General features: G+C 49.4%; 10 protein-coding genes across 10 annotated transcripts; 5 read left to right on the top strand and 5 right to left on the bottom strand.

Moving 5' to 3' along the window:
* Positions 1 to 1,013: 1,013 nt before the first annotated feature.
* Positions 1,014 to 3,109, bottom strand: N7520_007588 (FHA domain protein; the record flags this gene model as incomplete). The annotated part of the gene is made up of 4 exons (XM_057141522.1): positions 1,014 to 2,527; positions 2,592 to 2,724; positions 2,791 to 2,993; positions 3,088 to 3,109. 4 exons carry the CDS (start codon positions 3,107 to 3,109, stop codon positions 1,014 to 1,016), a joined length of 1,872 nt encoding a protein of 623 aa, XP_056995528.1.
* A 925-nt stretch (positions 3,110 to 4,034) lies between these two features.
* Positions 4,035 to 6,147, bottom strand: tom70 (putative mitochondrial outer membrane translocase receptor (TOM70); the record flags this gene model as incomplete). The annotated part of the gene is made up of 5 exons (XM_057141521.1): positions 4,035 to 4,285; positions 4,338 to 4,811; positions 4,870 to 5,641; positions 5,705 to 5,784; positions 5,838 to 6,147. 5 exons carry the CDS (start codon positions 6,145 to 6,147, stop codon positions 4,035 to 4,037), a joined length of 1,887 nt encoding a protein of 628 aa, XP_056995527.1.
* Positions 6,148 to 6,642: 495 nt separating this feature from the next.
* N7520_007586 (Aminotransferase class IV) lies at positions 6,643 to 7,455 on the top strand (the record flags this gene model as incomplete). The annotated part of the gene is made up of 1 exon (XM_057141520.1): positions 6,643 to 7,455. One exon carries the CDS (start codon positions 6,643 to 6,645, stop codon positions 7,453 to 7,455), a length of 813 nt encoding a protein of 270 aa, XP_056995526.1.
* A 179-nt stretch (positions 7,456 to 7,634) lies between these two features.
* Positions 7,635 to 8,995, bottom strand: N7520_007585 (tryptophan--tRNA ligase WRS1; the record flags this gene model as incomplete). The annotated part of the gene is made up of 2 exons (XM_057141519.1): positions 7,635 to 8,544; positions 8,607 to 8,995. The coding sequence occupies 2 exons, from the start codon at positions 8,993 to 8,995 to the stop codon at positions 7,635 to 7,637; spliced, it is 1,299 nt and encodes a 432-aa protein (XP_056995525.1).
* A 289-nt stretch (positions 8,996 to 9,284) lies between these two features.
* N7520_007584 (uncharacterized protein) lies at positions 9,285 to 10,295 on the bottom strand (the record flags this gene model as incomplete). The annotated part of the gene is made up of 2 exons (XM_057141518.1): positions 9,285 to 10,072; positions 10,127 to 10,295. The coding sequence occupies 2 exons, from the start codon at positions 10,293 to 10,295 to the stop codon at positions 9,285 to 9,287; spliced, it is 957 nt and encodes a 318-aa protein (XP_056995524.1).
* Positions 10,296 to 11,157: 862 nt separating this feature from the next.
* Positions 11,158 to 12,120, top strand: N7520_007583 (uncharacterized protein; the record flags this gene model as incomplete). The annotated part of the gene is made up of 1 exon (XM_057141517.1): positions 11,158 to 12,120. One exon carries the CDS (start codon positions 11,158 to 11,160, stop codon positions 12,118 to 12,120), a length of 963 nt encoding a protein of 320 aa, XP_056995523.1.
* A 44-nt stretch (positions 12,121 to 12,164) lies between these two features.
* On the top strand, positions 12,165 to 12,712 carry N7520_007582 (cytochrome protein; the record flags this gene model as incomplete). Its single annotated transcript, XM_057141516.1, has 2 exons — positions 12,165 to 12,249; positions 12,300 to 12,712. 2 exons carry the CDS (start codon positions 12,165 to 12,167, stop codon positions 12,710 to 12,712), a joined length of 498 nt encoding a protein of 165 aa, XP_056995522.1.
* A 760-nt stretch (positions 12,713 to 13,472) lies between these two features.
* On the top strand, positions 13,473 to 15,213 carry N7520_007581 (uncharacterized protein; the record flags this gene model as incomplete). Its single annotated transcript, XM_057141515.1, has 2 exons — positions 13,473 to 13,850; positions 13,906 to 15,213. 2 exons carry the CDS (start codon positions 13,473 to 13,475, stop codon positions 15,211 to 15,213), a joined length of 1,686 nt encoding a protein of 561 aa, XP_056995521.1.
* A 284-nt stretch (positions 15,214 to 15,497) lies between these two features.
* On the bottom strand, positions 15,498 to 17,753 carry N7520_007580 (exosome nuclease subunit RRP6; the record flags this gene model as incomplete). The annotated part of the gene is made up of 1 exon (XM_057141514.1): positions 15,498 to 17,753. One exon carries the CDS (start codon positions 17,751 to 17,753, stop codon positions 15,498 to 15,500), a length of 2,256 nt encoding a protein of 751 aa, XP_056995520.1.
* Positions 17,754 to 18,051: 298 nt separating this feature from the next.
* Positions 18,052 to 18,487, top strand: N7520_007579 (uncharacterized protein; the record flags this gene model as incomplete). Its single annotated transcript, XM_057141513.1, has 4 exons — positions 18,052 to 18,092; positions 18,163 to 18,200; positions 18,258 to 18,328; positions 18,395 to 18,487. 4 exons carry the CDS (start codon positions 18,052 to 18,054, stop codon positions 18,485 to 18,487), a joined length of 243 nt encoding a protein of 80 aa, XP_056995519.1.
* Between the last annotated feature and the right edge of the window lie 84 nt (positions 18,488 to 18,571).

Here is an 18,571-nt window from a genome sequence, read left to right as displayed (position 1 = left end):
ATTGATGAATGGATTCAATCCTTCTCTCCCTTTCGATGAGTGATATGATTCGAGGTGAAATGATTTCGGGGCTATTGGTCACGGTTGACATTGAAATCACAAAAGTGATGATCTCCCTGTAAGGGTATACCGCTACTCCTGGCCTTATCTTCCTCTCAAGATCCGGTGCCTCGGGTTCTAGGAGTCGGTGTCTCGGGATTTTCAGGCAAGTTGATAAATTCGGACCTGACGGAGTGATGCTGACAGGGCAAAATACTTAGTGGACGATATGATTTCAACACACAATGTGTGCCTATGACGAATATTGGGGTGGCTTGCAGTCCCTAAGCTATGACTCTTTTGACCCTCGAGCAATTACTGTGAGACCTAATCGAACTAAGAATTGAAATAAGGGACTAGATTATCCGTATCATTCCATTAAATGCAGTATGGACCCTCGAGATTGGTCGAATGACATCACCGCGTATCTTCACGGGTCTGCCTTCGAAGAACGGTACCTGGCAGCAATGCAGAGCATCCCGAGGCTGAGTTCTGAGCAAGTCACGCGGCAGGTCAGGATCAGATAGCTGCCCATGAATACCTTGATACGGGTGAGAACCATGATGAAATGAAAGTTAATAGGTTATGGGAGATTGAATTCTTGCTAAGGGTAGAAATCATGAGCAACGTAAGGCCATCTGGCGAGGCATACTGTAGTCCACCCGGACAACTCTGACATCGCACCAGAGGGGAACAGGAGCGAGGGAAGTTTAGCCATAAATAAGAGCAGGAAAATGATAAGACACCAAATCAACGCAAGTAGACGCCTTGTATCAAAAAAAACTCCATTCTGGTCATGAGGCATACTGGCCCACCGAAAAATCTCCAATGGCCGAGACGCTGACAGGAACATACCTTGAGAAAGCCCCGACCACCTATGATTTAGGGAACGCCGAAAAATGATTCGTTCGATTCATAGCTGGATCTGGGTAGCAATACCTAGAAGACAGCTAGTAGACCCTAGGATTCGGAATTCACTGGAAGTATTCAGCCGGTAGAGCTGCCAGAAGAGCGATGGTGCCAAGTCCGCCCAGAAGAGCACTAACAACGGCGGTAGCGGTGTATGTTCCTAGGTTTGATGAGTGTGACGACTTGACTCGTTTGCTCGAAGGTTCGATCTCAGACAGAGCGGAGGTAATGGCAGTGGCGACCTGAGACTGTTGGGTCGTGTTGAGGCTCAGGTCTTCAGATGGTGGAACAATAAGTTCCGGCAGCTGGGCATCTTGGGTTTCCATCTCAAAGGCCTTACGCTTCAAGGAGAGCTTGGGCCGGTCCTTCCATTCATTCACATCAATCTCTTTGTCAACCGGGTCACAAGAAAATGGCCCATCACGGTAGGGCGCATATCCAGGAATTTGAAGGTTTTCGGTATGAGTCGAAAGGTCACGGGCATTTACATCATCTCCCTGGTGCGAGATTTGTGAGGGCGCACCGTTCAAAAGAGAGTTGATAGGGCACTTTGGGAAGCGCACCTGGAGACCATGCAAGTTGGATGTGTGGTGCTTCATGTCGTTAGATTTGGGTTGCGGCTCTGAGCTAGGATTGAGGGTAGCCCGTGTAAAGACCGGGATGGTAGTTACTGCCTCCTCAGCTCCGAGTTGGTACTGAGTCAAGAGGGTCGGGTCAATGCATTCCTTCTCGTTCTCCTCGCCCAAGGATTCCTCGCTAGAACCGTGGGAAGCGTCATCGGAATCACTGGAGGCGTCCGAGGCTTCCGAGGCAGACTCAGCCTCGGAGGCATATTCATATTCGGCTCCGGAGGAAGAGGCTGCGACAGAATCTTCTTCAAGATCTGAGCTACCAAGCAACAGATTGTCCAGCTCTTCTTCCCCGAACTCATTCTCGACATTGTAGCCGTATGAAGAAGATTCCGAAGACTCCGATTCAAACTCGGAGTCACCTTCTTCAATCTGTTCGTCAAAAGCCTGTTTCAACTCTTTCTCGACCTCCGACGACCAATTATCCTTGTCAAGCTTAACACCGAATCGTGGATAATCAGACATTTCCCCATTCAGAGGTGGTTCATCAGTAAAGGTGCGGGATGGGCACTGTTGCTGCTGGTCGATGATGAATTGCGGTGGGACACTATATGGTGGCGGAAAGTGCTTCCTGAGACCGCCAGATTGGCAGTTCACGAGCACAGAAGTATCCTGAGCTTCGGAAGTGAGAGCGGGTGAGATCATGGTCTTTACTTCGTCCACGTGAGTATCTTGAGGCTCCTTATAAGACTCGTGAATCTGTATAACTTCATCGACATCGCTGTCATCCTCGGGTACGCAGAAGGTATTGGTAGAGGTCTGTCGAGAGGCAGATGCAGCCTTGAGCTCAGAAGCGGGGAATGAATCCTTCGAAGCTGTGATTTCATTGTTCTGTGTATTCCTGGGCCGGACATCAGTCCTGGTTCGGGAAGACCAGATCTGGGGAGTCACATACTTTGGTTCGCTTGACCAGTCGACTTTGCAACGAACAACCAGAGCGGGGAAAACGTCTATCGGGTAGTAATTTAGCTGACTGAAGGCCTTTCGGAGTATACAAGAATCTGAAAAATATACCTTCGCCGCGTTCCACATCCACACCGAATCGCAGTATGTCTCCGCTGAGCAACGGTGTGGACTCCCCTGAGATCAGTCGGTTATTGTTTAGCCATGTTCCGTGGGTCGAAGCGAGATCATCAATATTGAGGACCTGCAGAATAAATAGATCAGTATGGTGAATATAGTAGAATGCCATCTATCAGAGAAGGAATCATACCATCTTGCCAGGCTCCATATGCAACTCCGCATGATCCCGAGACATGACCCGCGAGTCAAACCATCCATTCTCAGGGTCCGCAAAGCGATTTTTAAGACCCCGCTTTGAAGCGCGCCCGATCATAATCGAGTAATTTGTGTCGCTAAGGGTGAATTCACGAGCTATGGCGTAATCCGTCCCCAGTGGGAGCAGAGTCACCTTGGCTGAAAGATTTAAAAGGTGTCAACAGATCCGAACAAAGAAAGATCAAGAAAAGTCAAAGTGACAGCAGGATCAAAACCAAGATTCAGAACTTACCTCGAAGCTCAAAATCGGACATGGTGACTGATGCCCAGAATATTAGTCCAGACGTGAACAGGTAAGCCTGTAGGTTACAGTGATAACCAAAACATATGGAGCGCTTACCTTGATGCCCGACAAACTCAGATAGGTTGGAACCGTAAAAGATGTCAAGCAAGAAGATAGCGGAAACAAGAAGAGATAAGAAAGGTCGAGGGAGGATACGGAAGGAAGGTGGGAAGGTGGTAAGAGAAGAAGGGAAGAGGGGTAGGATGATGAATCAGGGTCAAGGTCAAGGCTCAAACAAAAGGATCGGATTTGGTTGGACCGGCTTTGAATGAACCAAAACTTTCAAACTCCTTTCTCAGTCTTTCGGTTTTAAAGAACTTGAAAAGGTTGAAGGACTGGAAGCAGTTGAAGCGAAGTAGAAATGTTGATGCGTTGAGTTAGGCAGATAAAGGTGATGATGTTATAGTCCAAGTGGGGCAATTCCTTATCGAATTTGAGGATCATGTGGATGCACTGTGGATCCTTTTACCCCGAACTGTCAGTCTTCACTACTTAGTACACCGTAGTAGTCTTAATGACGTCTCAACAGAGTAGTATATATCAGAAACACTTTCACATTCACCTCTATGGTACACAGATTAATTCTCCAACATGCACACATTTAGCTGGCAACACAGCCTTGGCCCCAAATTCCCAAGTCATCTCTTCCGCTTATCTCCGCCCCACCCAAGATCAAGAAAACATAAAGTGTAACAGGGGTCATGTCAGGGGTACTAAATACAAGCAGAGAAAAAACAGTCTGGGCATCTGGGAGATGAGAAGAAAGCCAGAAGACTGGGATCATAGAATAAGGAAAGGAGACATTGACCCGACTCCAAATTTGGGGTGACCGGGGGTAGAAACGAAGACAGATAGAAGATGGGAGAAATGGGGCACGTATTAATTCAATCTCACTTTTACATGGGAGGAGCACCGGGACCCATGCTACCACCCATGGCGTTCAGACGAGCAGCCAACTGAGGGTACTTCTCCTGGACCTCCAACTGGGTGCGGGTGGCCTCGGCGTAGGAGATGGCGTTGATAATCTCGGCCTCGGTGCGGGCAAGCTCTGCAGCGCGCTCGAAGTACTTAAGAGCCTGTGAGACCTTGCCCTGCTGGAGGAGCAGCTGGGCCATGGTACCGACAGCGATATCACACTCGGGGTCGACTAAAGAGCAAGTTAGTATTGGGGAAAAGAAATCGGAAGAACGATCACGTACTAATCAGGGCCTTCTGGCAGAGATTCTCGGCCTCCTGGAAATCGTGCTTCCACTGGAACAAGGCAAGGGCCTTGTTGATGAGCGGCAGGACGTTGATGCCCATAGGCTTGCTCAGCTTCTCCATCTCGACAGCCTTGTCGAACTTCTCGATGGCCTCGGCGAAGTTCTGCTGGTCGAGCAGGAGCTCTCCGTAGTAGTTGTAAACATCAGGAACCTCCTCAAAGTTCTTCACCGACCGGCGGAAAGTGGCCATAGCGGAGGCAACGGAGCCCATCTTGTACTGCGTCACACCGAGTTGGATGTGGGAGAAAATGAAGGATCGATCCAGGTCGATGGACTTCTGGTAGTCCTTGGCGGCCTCGGCAAATTCACCCAGAATGAAGTGAAGCTGAGCGCGGTGGTAGTAAATGTCGGGATCGTCCTTGTCGTTGTTGATAGCAAGCTCGAAGTCGTCAGCGGCCGCATCCTTGTTTCCTACGGATCAATTAGTGAGTCGTTTTATGAATTCAACCACGTTGCAATGTGGGCTTACCAAGCTCAAGGTGCAAGCTAGCACGCTTGATGTAGCTCTGGACCAGGGACGGTTGCAGCTCCACACTCTTGTTCAAGTCCTCCAAAGCACCGGGGGCATTGCCACCCAGGTATGTGAAGGTAGCGCGCATGTTGAGAGCCAGGGCCTCGAAGTCACCCAGATCACCGACCTCAATAGCCTTCTCGAAGGAAGCAGCGGCCTCCTCGTATCCCTCACCAGACTTCTTAGCCATGGCAACCAGACCCTTGCGCAGCAGGCCCTTACCAGACTCCTCGCTCAACTCAACGGTCTCCTCCAGACCCTCGGGAAGAGGGCGAGGACGGAAGCTCTGCAGGTAGTTGGAAACAAAGGTGGCGCTGGGAAGCTTCTTGCTGCGGGCCTCGAGGATAGCCTGGCTCTTCTTCTCGGCAACCTTCTTCAGCAGGCGCTCCAGGGAGTTACGGCTGACATCGTTGGAGAAAGCGTCGATAATGCAGCTGGCAGTGAAGTCAAGGAGAGCCTCGCTGAACTTTCCGAGGTGCTCGTAGGCAATGGCGCGGCGGTTCAAGGCCTTGACGTATTCGCTGTCCATAGCAAGAGCAGCGCTGGTGTCATCAACAACCTTCTCCCAGTCGGACTGAACGTTGTAGCAGGCGGCACGGTTCGAGTAGAAAACGGGGTCGGGTTTGCAGATAATAGCGCGGCCGTACAGGTCAATGGCCTTGGGGTAGTCTTTCAAGCCGTAAGCCTTGTTACCGGCGGCCTTCAGCTTGGCGGCGTATTCCTTCCGAGTCTTCCATCAATTGTCAGCGGGCATCTTCCGAGGAAAGGGGATCGAACAGCATCAGAAACTCACCTCCTCTGACAGCTCGCCCACGGTCGCTTCATCAACCTCGGGCAGCTCCTCGGGCTCGTCAGCCTTCTTGGCAGCAGGCTCTGATTATGATGTCAGTCACTCCATTCCATCAAAGTATGCAATAGACACAAACCATCTTGAACGGATGCTGGCTTAGCCTTCTTCTCTTCCTCAACCTTCTTCTTCTCTTTCCGTCGCTGGTTCTTGCTCTTCTTTTGTACCGGAGGTGAGGGCTTGCTGGAGTCGGACAAGTAGTAGACAACTCCGGCGCTGGTGACGACAACGGCGACACCGGCAATGGTGTAGACCAGAGCCTTATTCTCCGACACCCATTTTGACACGCGATCCCAGACCGACGAAGACCCCGCCGGCGGCAAGTACGCAGTGTCCAGCACCACGTTTTGGGTGGGTGTGGGTGTAGGTAATGGTGACACGCTCGACATTATGTGGGCAGGAACACGGCGACCGGTGCTATGAAAGTCCTGTGATTCTGTGAGGCGGCGACGGGATTAGTATTGTTGACACAATGCGACAAATCGATGAAGATGAAATGAGGGAGAAACTAACCGATCTATATGACGCCTGAAGCGGGAAGTGTGAGATAGGGAGGACGATGGAGCTTTGGAGGAAAAGTCAAGAAACTCGATGATTGCGCTACGGCCAATCACGCGCCGCGCGACAGCAAGTTCTCCACCGTTTCAACACCACCTTCGGCTGCACCGGGCAAAACAGGAATGTGTCAATTACCTGAATCTCCATACAAGCTATTGTTTTTGGCTTTCAATTGAATCTCTTCGGATATCATCCTTAATCTTTTCAGCCTTTCAATCCAAGGGAAACAATCCAAGGGAAACAATCACTGGCGCGTGAGACAGATCGCGACTAACCGCCGAGACTGCCTTATTAACGATCATACAGCAACAGCTTGAACATCCATAATGTCCTCGAATTTGTTTGTTGTGGAGCATAAATACCCCGAACAAGCAGACTTCGACATATTTTCATCATTTCGCTATGATCCCAACCTTCCCAGTATGACCCTGCAACACCCTGGGAGCTACCCCGAACCCTTGGACTCGCCCTACTACCTACTGGCCTATCACCAAGAGCGAATCATAGCTGCAGCACGCCATTTCAATTGGCAAGATGTGTTTGAAAATGGGCCAATGTGGATGAATGGGGACGTTAAAACCCTAGACAGATTCCTGAATTGGCGAGTACCGGACAAAACTCGACCGTGGCGGTTGAAGCTCTCTCTACAACGCAACGGCCATGCGTTTTGCGAGTTTTCAGAGACCGGTCCCATGGATCTGGTCAATTTCTTGACCCCTGATTTACACAAGAGTACAGACTCGACTGTTTGGCGTGTTCTCGTGGATACGGAACGTACAGAACCGTCTGGCTTCACGACGCACAAGACCACTGACCGGGAGAACTACACACTTGCTCAGTCTCGGGGCAATGTGAGCCCTGGGGCAAAGCCAGAAGAGATTCTTATGGTGAATATGGAGGGCGAGATCATGGAAGGAACTATCACTACTCCATATTTCCGGCGCGGGGATGCTTGGGTCACTCCGCCACTTACCTGCGGTGGTAATGCGGGTACAACAAGAAGATATGCTTTGGAACAAGGGTTCTGCGTTGAACAGAAGGTCAAGGCTTCAGAGCTTATGGATGGAGAAGAATGTTGGCTAAGCAATGGTGTCCGAGGGTTTATGCGTGGTAGGGTTTCTCTGAACCCATCGCAATGACAGCCATACAGTCTATAGTCACAGGGACTGCAGATACTGCTGCCCTGTCACCTTATGTACAATGTGTATATGAAAATAAAAGTATCGAAAGGTCCATAGACCACGTTGTCGTGACGCTAGAATTATTTTGCCAGGATCTTAAATATTTCTCGTGATCACCGGGCCTTACCAGCCTTCAACTATTTCTTTTCGGCCACAACGGGGTTAGGGTTTCCTTTCCACTCAAGAGGGCGAGGACGCATGTATTCAGCCACAATCTCATCGGTGACCTTGGCCCGACGCTCCTGGAATGCGGTGACGTATGCCTGAAGCTCGGCAATACAGCGCTGCTTCATCTCACCAGTCATCATCTCACCCTTCTCGTAGGCGATGCGGATGCGCTCAAGCTCATCGTCATCCTCAAGGAAGAAGGTCAAGTACTGGAAGGGCACATCAGCCTTGGTGTCACCACCCAGCTCGCGGTGCAACTCAGCAGTCTCCCGACCACCTGAGAAAGCAAACTTGTTGATCTTGTTCTTGATCTTGTTGGGGGTATCGCTCATAAAAATGGCGGAGCTATCCACACTAGCAGACATCTTGGAGCCGGGTCCTTGAAGGGCAGGCAGGAAGATGGCGTGGATGAGCGAGGGCTTCTTGTACTTCATCTTCTCTGCGTGTTCACGGCATTGGCGGAAGTAGGGATCTTGGTCGATGGCGCAGGGGATCAAACAGGGGATGGAAGAGACTTTCTTGAAGTCGGTACCGAAGATCTGAGGGAAACTGGTGGCGAAGGCCGTAGCAGACTGAGTAGCGCAGAAGTGGAACTCTCCGATGTTGTTGCTGTCATTGAATCCAAATGTGCCGCGGATCTGGTTGATTGTAATGCGCTTGGCCATGCGGCAGATGTTCTCGTAGAATGCGCCGCCAACGAAATCGAAATCACTGAAGATGAAAGTCTTCTTCATGTCAAATCCAACAGCAATAATGTCTCTCGCGTTGGCCTTGGTAAACCGCTTGGCGTCCTCGATCTCGATCTTTGCGGAGTGCATGTATTTCTCGTCGTCAGTCATCATGATCACCAGGGGAACATCGAAGACATCTTGCAACCACCTTTGAATCAATTCTTATTAGCTTTTTGACTACTCAATTGCAAGATGGACGGGTGATCATACTTGGTGAACTCAAATGGCACAGTGTGTCCGACGTGCATACTATCACTGCTTGGTCCACGGCCAGTGTACAGGTAGAAAGGCTGGCCCTTCTCATGGCGGTCGAGGATCTTGGTCAGCTCACGGTGACTGAACACAATACCACGGCGCATAAAACGGTGCGGCCGGTGGCCAGTGACCTTCTCAAAGCGCTCAAGAATGGCCGGGGTCAAAGGACTGGCTCCAAACTGCTTCACCAACTTATCGTAGTCGACCGGGAGCAGTTTACCCGACTCATCGACACCACCAGAGACATCAAAGGGTGTCACAACCTGGGCGGTAGACTTGCTCTCGGGGGCCTTTTCAGCAAGGCTCAGGTTGTCGAGCGCGGGGGGTTGACCTTCGCTCGCCATGGTGTGTGTGGGTAATGAAGACCGGAATTCTAGATCGCAAGAACAATTAGTATAATCTTCAGAAAATTAGAAGAATTTCCTTACTTTCTGGGTATATTGAATTGACTTCAAACTACGCGGAAATTCTTCTGCCCCTCGCCGGCACGATCGTCGGATGAGTCAGATTGCTATCAGTACGTGATCTGATTGGACGATGCTGAATGTCACATGGTCACCCCGCACTGCGATAAACAAGCATTGAAATGGATTCTACAGACACATTGCATGTCCATTCAAGGTGTTATTCTCATTATGAAGTCTCCCAGCCCCAAGCCTTTCGCAGCATTTCCCCCAATGCACTTGATGGCCAGTAGTTATTATCTCGTACCGAATTTATCACAATATCCATCAGCGCCTCTTGTTCTATCCGATCCGTGAACCGGTCTCCGCAGATGGCAATAGAAATACAGGCAGTCAAAAGAGCAGTGGGCTCCTGGCGGTTGGAAAGTGCGATTCCACAGATATCCAAAACTGTAGATTTCAGCCTGTCATCTATGGACTCAGTGGCTCTTTTTTGACTAGGTCCAATTCTTGCGACTGTTGGGTCGTAGGCGGTTAACAGAATATCCACCAAGCCGACACTTTGCCCAGCGACCACGTGGAAATCATTCAAATACCACTTCTGTGGAAATATCAAACCTTTCCCTTGTTCTGGCTGGTCGGAATACACGGGGAAAAGCGCAGGTGGTCGCATCTCCAACCACCTGTTGTAGAGAGAGACCAATTCCTCATATCTTGAACGATTTTGCTGGTCTTGATTGTTATAACAGTACTGAATGACATGAGCAGCGATGATGAACAATCGATTCACTAAGGCGGGATCGGGCGCAGGGTCCCAGGAAAGGTAGGTATCGCAGATATCAAGAGGAATGCCGAATGGTCGCTGTTGAGAGAAGGCCATATGAAATTCCTGGCGGAATCCAACCCAGAAGGCAGCATACCGCAGCCCCGAGGATGCGAGTGCCAGACTTGCTTGGGCCTCAATAAACACTTGAAGGCCTCGGGTAGCGGCATCAGTAGGGATGTCAATAAACGGAGCTATTTCAGTGCTGTCAGCAAGATCCACTTAAAATATGAAAATATTCCACGTACAATCCAGCTCTTCGTAAAACCTAAGAACCACTGCGGCTGCCAATAGATTCTCATTCATAATAGCATCGGGCTCATTGGCAAGGAGCCTCAGGTATGCAATGCATCGGCTGTGGTAGTCTAGAACAGCTGCCTTGCTAATTACCAATTCTTGCTGAAGCCCCAACTGCATGATTTTCTGCTTCTTATTGTGATCTGGTAATGTTGTAAAATGCCTGGATGATGCAGACAGAACAGCATTGAAAAGAGGCTGGCAAGATCGCAGTCGCTGAGGTACAACCACCCCAAAGTGCCGTTCCGGGTCACATATATCAAACTATAAAGTAGGTAATGCTTTCGGTGACAGGAATACCCATTGAATGGCACTACACCTACCCATTTGGCTAATTCCTCTACAAATATCGTAATAGGAATACCTCTCCAAGGTTGACTTGACGCAAATTCGGTCCTTTTCGCTGTGATAGTGGGAGACGCTATGAAATCAAAGTCAACAATTCGTCTCGATACATAGTCTCGATAGATATATCAATAGTCCAAGGGCTGTGCATACAATCCAATGATAACAAATTCTGGGTAGTCACATGGGGATTACTCACAAGAGGTTGTAGTCGTTTTATGAAGGGACGAATGCCAGACATATGTATCATTTGGTGCTTCATCTCGAAGGACATTCCGTGAGCTCGGGCCATGCTCTTCAGGGGAGGAATATTGAGTAGGACTACTGTTCGCTCTCGTTCCAATATACTTGGGTGTTTCATCAATATATTGGAATTCTGCTGAGACAACGTAAGCAACAATCACCATCACAATCTCAATGAATTCAAAACAAACCTGCGGATGTGTTCACCGTCCCCTGTGCAAAAGAAGTGTTGTGAAACCGTAATTTAGGCGGCTCCTGACGAACACAATCGCGTCTAGATTTTTGGCAGCGCGTACATCGGGGCTTGGCACCGTCACCTAATACCTTGTGAGGGAATACCTTAGGCTCACTTGAATGATATAGTGTTTAAGACATTTGTTCCACAATATTGAAGATGCTTGGTCATGTATTTTTTATCATTTCTTCTATCGGTGTCCTCATTTACTTCCTTGCTCTTCCCATAATTGCCTACTTCCGTGAACCTAAGGGTCTTCGCAAATTCCCGCAACTCTCCATTTGGTCCGGAATATCAGACTGGCCTTATATGAGAGAGTCACAAAAGGAATTCCGCTCCCAGTATATGTTACAGAAGCATAAACAACACCTGACCCTCCGTATCGGACCAAACTCGCTTTCCTGCAGCGACGCTAGTGCAATAAAAGACATATATGGGCATGGAACAATATGCATCAAGGATCGTTCTTACGTTGAGGTCTCAGGAACACATACCCATCTCGCCGACGTGGTTGATAAAACAGAGCACGCACGCAAGAGAATGATTCTCTCAAGCGCATATGCCGTAAAGAACCTTGAGGAGTGGGAATACAAGGTCTCTGATATGACAGGCCGATTAATTCGAGCATTCGACGGCCTTTGCACTCCTCCCTTGAAAGATGGCGAGATCCCAAAGACCACCGACCTCACACTCGACTATCGCAAGTGGAGCAACCTGTTCACGATAGCGGCAATTGCCTATATTGGCCTAAGCGAGGACATCCAATTCATCGAAAACGGCAACGATCTCATCACGTCAGAGAACACAAACGGCGCGACCAAACAAGTCCATTTTCGAAAATTTCTACTCAACACAGCCATCGCTCAGTCGAACCTGGTCTGGTCTTACGACTGGTTCAAGACACTTACCAGAATCAGCAAGGTGGTATCTTCTACTTATCAACGCATGTGGAGCCTAAGTGAAGACTGGAGCGGAGTGGTCTACAACCGCGCGACAACACGAACGAAGCGATATGAAAACGGAGAAAAGCTAGACGACTTCTTCTCCGTACTCATGAATGACAAGAATGGAAATCCTCACAATCTCGAATGGGGCGAGATCGTCTCCGAGGTCGTATCATGATGAACGCCGGATCGGATACCACAGCCATCGCAGCAAATGCAACAATGTATCTACTACTAAAGAACCCGGATTGCCTTCGCAAGTTACGCGCAGAAGTAGGATCCATCCTCGACGAGAAATCGTTGCTCCGTATGACAAAGTCCGCCACCTGCCCTACCTACGCGTCTGCATCGACGAAGCCCTACGCCTGTTACCACCAGTCTCAAAGAATTTACCCCGACGTACGCCACCGGAGGGTGCAACGATCTTGGGTGATTGGATTCCCGGCGATACGTCGGTCAGTATATCGGCATATGTGATGCATCGAGACCCGGCCATTTTCCCCGAACCTGAAACCTATCGACCGGAGCGTTGGCTTGGAGACGCAGGGAAGGAGATTCAGCCTTACTTTGTGGCTTTTAGTGCTGGTGCTCGGGGTTGTATTGGTCGGAATATCAGTTATCTTGAACAGACCGTTCTCCTTGCGTCTTTGGTTCATCGGTTTGAATTTGCATTATCGTCGCCGGTATGGGAGCCCACAATTCGACAGACTACAAATTTGAACTCGGGGCCTATGCCTTTGAAGATCTGGCGACGGGAGGTGGAGAAATGAGGGGAGGCTCATGGTGGAACGTTTACCCGGGAATTGCTTCATGTGATAGAATGACGTATACATGCTCGCAGAAATCGATAGTTCAAAAGAAATATCTCAATCATGATGCACCAATAAACACCATGAAATTGCACTATAATCGTTATCAATGAATCATAAAAGAGTCCGGGGCTTCTAGAGTCATGCGTTCGTAGTAACCACTACCAGAAACCACCTAATCGGCTCGATGGTATTTGTTAATCGCCAAGGCTTGTCAACGCCTCGCATGCTCTTTCTCGGCGTGATTCCGTACAGACATAAACCTAGAAAGGTATAATGATGTCAGGCAAGGTTGAAAACCCGAAGTACCCCTCCAATTGCACGGCAAGCCTATCATCAAAGCGCATCGGATCGGCGGTATGGAAATAGGTTTCCTTAGACTTTATAGTTAAGACCAAAGGCCGACCATGAAGTCCAATCTCCCTAGCAGGAAATTGCCGGCGACATGACAAGGTTTCAAACAGGTACCGGTGAGCAAGGATCGGCTTCTTTAGCCCAGTTTTGGCTCACTGGTGGACGTTGGGGGATGCGGGGCCCCCGCGTTTCGGGAATGGACTTCCCCCAGATCCCAGCAATATGCGGGACTATCAGTGCTTGAGCCCTCGAGTACTGGAGCATGCATTTCGGTGTATAAAAGAAAAAAAATGTTCCCTTCTAGCAGTCGGTAGTATTGTCTTTCGCAGGCTTCTCCTTCTATTCATCTTACATCTGCATTGGCAAGATGTCTTCATTTGACAAGTCCTCAGATGGCGACGTGGAGGCTGGAGAAAAGATCAAGTATTTAAAATCAGTCCGCGGTGCCGATTTTGAAGATGATGCACATATTGAAAAGATCGACGTTGGGACAGATATGGATGACATCGCTACTAGCGTCGATGATATTCCAATTAGCTGGTTTGTGTGGATAGTCGCCCTAACCGCCTCGACAGCGGGTTTGCTATTCGGATATGACACTGGTGTCATATCAGGGGCGACAGCATACATGGGCAGCGATCTCAACAATAGACCTATCACAAGCAGCGAGAAAGAACTGATCACATCGCTGTGTTCTGGAGGAGCCTTCTTCGGAGCTATCTTTGCAGGAAACACGGCAGACAGGGTACGTCGATATCTTTCCTATTAGATACTTTCCATGTCTTGGTCCAGTGTTGCAGCAGCTCATCAAAATTACCAAGTTTGGTCGCAAAATGGCAATTTATATAGGTTGCGCCCTCTTCATCATCGGCGCCGTGCTCCAGGCAGCCGCATACACAATCGCTCAAATGTCCGTCGGACGTGTCGTAATCGGGTTTGGCGTCGGTTCAGCAGCCATGGTCTTGCCACTGTATGTCGCTGAGATTGCACCGGCCAAGTCGCGTGGAAAGCTCATCGGCTTAAACAACATGTCCATAACCGGTGGTCAAGTCATCTCGTACGCAATCGGTGCGGCCTTTGCCCACGTGGATCATGGATGGCGATATATGGTTGGACTTGGTGCTGTACCAGCTATCATTCTTGCTCTCTTGTTGCCATTCTGTCCTGAATCGCCGCGTCACCTCATCTACCAAGGTCGGGAAGAGGAAGCCCGCGTGGTTCTGAAAAAGATATACAAGGGAGCTAGTGAGCTGCAGATTGACGCTCTCCAAACATCCATTAGAGTCGCCTGTAATCAAGCCCGCGAGATCAATGATGGCGGTACCGCATTTAGCAAGATCAAGCAGCTGCACTGCGTGCCCAGCAATCTACGTGCTTTGATAAGTGCGTGTGGATTGATGGTCATTTCCCAGCTGTCGGGTTTCAACGGCCTGATGTATTATAGTGGGACCCTTTTCGGGACGATTGGATTCAGCGACCCTATGGCGGTTGGGTTGGTGGTTGCTGGTACCAACTTTATCATGACCTTTGTGAATATGATGGTGATCGACAAGATGGGCCGCAGACGCCTTCTCCTCTCCACGACTTGGGGAATGTCTGCTGGTATGATTGCCATTGCAATAGCCTTCAAGTGGATCCCATTCAACCTGGAATCCGGAACCCTTGAACCGACTAGCGGAGTGCCACCTGCTGCGATCGCGGTGATTGTCTTCATCATTTGGTACGTCGTTTTCTACGGCGTATCGGTGGGTAACACTGCGTGGATGAGTACCGATTTCTTCCCCTTGGAGGTCCGCGCCATGGGCACAATGTGGCTCACATGTTCCAACTGGGGCAGTAATGTTATAATCTCCAGTTGTTTCCTTTCCATGATAGAGGCGATGACCCCGTCTGGGGCGTTTGGTTTCTTTGCTGGTATTTGCGGTGTTGGTTGGATCTGGCTGTATTTCTTCTACCCTGAAGTGTCTGGCCTTGTGCTTGAAGAAGTCCAAGAGGTATTTGAGCATGGATTTGGGGTGAAGTATGCTAACAACTTACGACGGGAGCGTAAGCATATCATCGCGGAGAGGATGAAAGCCCAAGACAAGCCCATTGCGATGGGTCATTAGAGGCTGGGGCTTGCGCTCAGGTCTTTTCAAAGTCATACTTAAGTTGCTGTTGACTTCCCTTTAGATGCCTCATTACAAGTTTCTATTTGAATCGATAATGGTTTGATACATATCTCATTGTCAAGGGGAGCCCCCGACCTCTATAGGTACATACAAAAAATCCGAGAGTCTCCTCCCAGTGACGCACGGGTATCGCTATGCATACAAGAACAATATAAACACAAAGAAAAAGAACCAACCCCAAACATGCTTTTTGGCGAAATGAAACAGGCACATCTATACTCTCACTTGCGGAAAGTGATAGACTTGCCAGCGATGTCGCGCTTGGTATGGCGCACACCCGATGGAGCCTCAAGCGCCTTTGCGTAAGGGTTATAAGCCCTCTTATGCTTAGACTGCATTCCAGGGGCCTGCGCCGAAGGTGCATGTAAGACAGAGTCTGCGGCGCCATAATCGAAGGGAGTAGAGTCGGCCTGAGCCTGAGCAGCTTCCTTGGCTTTCCGCTTCTTCTCTTTGCGCGCCTTCTTGCGCTGCATCGCCTCGGATTCTTCGTCGTCAGTGTAATCCATGCCATCAAGAGTCAGTACATCTTTCTCTGGCTTCTCAACAGGGGTGACTTTGCGCTTGCGAGGACCGCCAAGTTCCTTAACAGTGAAAATTTTCTTTTCCTCAGGAGCCGGGGGGGTAGCGACAGGCGAAGCTTCCGCCTTGGGAGATGGAACCTTCACATCAACGAACTTCTCGCGAGCCTCAGAGACGGTGGATGGCATGGGCGGCAAGGGAAGAGAGAGCCGAATTGCCTCAGTGAAGGCATTAAGAGCATACTCGAGAGGTTTAGGAGGCTGGCGGGCATCCAAAGTGGTACCCCAGAATTGAGACTTTTCGTAAGGTTCAGCAACAGGCAATACAGCTCTAGGAGCAGCTTTTGGCGGCGGCGGAACATCACGCCACTCAGGACCGGTGGCACCAGCAACCTTGGCTTCTTTGATGGTGTCTAGAAGACTGTCTATGCGTTCCTTGGTGATTGGGGTCATGGGTGATACGGTGCGGAGTAGGGTCCCCATGTCAAGCGGCATGGTCTGAGCCAGTCGGAAGAGGACATGTTTCGGAAAAACACACTGTGAGCCCTCATCTTCCTCCCGTGCAACCTCATCGCGCCACTTGTGTACAGCCTTGAAAACGGCAAATTGCTCTTTGCTGAGTACGCCGGAGTTGCGAGTCAGTAACTCATACCACCCTCCTTGGCCGTATCCGTTCTTTTCGTCATAGACCGGGCGCTCATATCGTTGGAGTGCCTCGTTCTGCGATCGCTCGTTGACGTAGTCGATCAGGCTGTTATCGGGTTCCGATGCTTCGATGAGCTCGTTTCGTAGATGATCGTAAATGTACAGAAGGTAATGGGTATCAGAACGTGCATAGTCAAACATGCCAGGGTCAAGCGGACGAATACGCCAATCGGCCATTTGGTATTGCTTGTTGGCTTCGAAGTTGACGATTTTCTGGAGCAGATATTTCAAGCTCTTCTTCTGGTATCCCAAAGCAGATGCGGCGTAAAAAGTGTCAAACATGCCAACCATGTACAGACCCAGATCACGCTGAAGCCAGATTATATCAGATTTAGAACCATGTAACACTTTCAGAATCTTGGGATCCGCAAACACTTCGTTTAGAATTTGAAGCTCTTGTCTCCATGGCTTGAGGGTATCGACGATCCAGTCTTTATTCCGTGTGCTGATTTGCATCAGTGAAACAAGGCCATGGTAGGAATGCACATCGTGGTGTTCCAAATCAATCGCGATCTCCTTCGCCTCTTTCAGCTCTGCCAGCATTTCCTTGACTCCATCAAAAGTATCGACCCAGGTGGCGGTTGTGTCCTCAAAGGGTAGGTAATCGACCGGAGGCGAAATCTCGTAAACTGCCTTCGGGTATTTCGAGGCGCGAATCTCGGCTTCGTAAGGACTCGGGTAGGCTTCTTTCCCGCCAATCTCTTGTGTTTGCAACGATCTTTCCAGCGGTACAGTCGCATGTGGCTTAGATTTGAGTAGAGGCCGGAAAGGACCCAGGTCTGAGTTATCAGCTTTGTGATCAAAGTTCAGTTGTGGCTTTGGGATTTTTGACGGGCCGTAGTCGTAGGTGGTCGGGAATGTTGGAGCCTTCCTCACAGGGGGGGCCTGCTCTTCCAGTGACGGACTCAATTTCTTGATGACGCCCGTGAACTCATCGAGGCACGCATCTGCCTTTTCCAAAAGTGTATCGATCACATCGACCACATCGCGCCAATTTTTGTCGTCCAATGATTCTTCGCCTTCGTTTTCCAGCGTCGGTGGTTGGAGGTCTGTTCCATTTGTGGCTGCTTTCAACACCGCCGAAGTCAAGGTAAGGATCCTTTCGGTCTGCTCGTCGAGCGCCTCGGTGACATCGCTGCTGTTGGTGCGGTGGAAAGTCAAATCCTCAGAAGCGAGATGACTCGCGGTGCGAATAACCTGCGTCACAGCGGCTAGCGCTTTTTCCTGAAATGTGACATACTCCGCGGAATCCATGATGGGCTGAGCTCAAACCACGGAAATCCAAAGGAAGAAATAGGGTGCGTTAGCGGAGGGGATTTGCAAAGCTTCGAAAAAAGTTGCGCTTAGAGAAATTAGAGAAATGGTATTGCCGATTTCACCGCCTACCTAAAATTGACAGATTCAGGAGATGTTTTGATTGGCCGAAGTGGCCAACCTCTTATTCCTCAAGTCTCCAGCCCCGACCGCTTTTGACTTCTTTTAAAGCCTACATTCAGCAAATTTACCCTTTTTATTAGCCTGGTTGGATCTTGCTTGGTCGTGTATATTCACTATGGCTGCCTCAATCGCTCCTGAATGCAATCAAACTAAAGAGTACGCTTCAAGTTGACTTTTTCGCCTCTTTGTTCTGGAGGGTTTGAGACGAACTAACATGGGGCTCCAGGCAATACGATACTTGTTTTCTGAAATGGTACAGCGAGAGTATGTCCATATAGACTCTTGGCTTAGAATAGAGCGGTGTGGTTGACGTTAAAACAGAATACCTTCGTGGCAACACCACGTCAAATGACTGTGATGAGCTCTTCTCCAAGTACAAAAGCTGCTTGCATGTAAGTCATGACCAGGCTTCTTCTACATGTGCTCGAAGACTAATAATCGACCGACCCTGCCTTTAGAAAGCACTCAAAGAGAAAGGCATGGACAGCATGCTGGATGATGCTCGAAAGAGCAGCAGTGAAACCGACGCAGAATTTCTCAAAAAGTCCTAATCCAGGGCTTTATCTTATATAATCTCCACTCTCCTTTTCTTGTATTCTATGAGCGGTATCGCATGTGAAATTTTGATCTTCTCT

The sequence above is a fragment of the Penicillium odoratum genome (genome assembly GCF_028828045.1).
Source record: "Penicillium odoratum strain IBT 22623 chromosome Unknown utg000005l_segment0_segment0, whole genome shotgun sequence".
Classification (NCBI taxonomy): domain Eukaryota; kingdom Fungi; phylum Ascomycota; class Eurotiomycetes; order Eurotiales; family Aspergillaceae; genus Penicillium; species Penicillium odoratum.
This window is presented reverse-complemented; position numbering and strand designations above follow the sequence as displayed.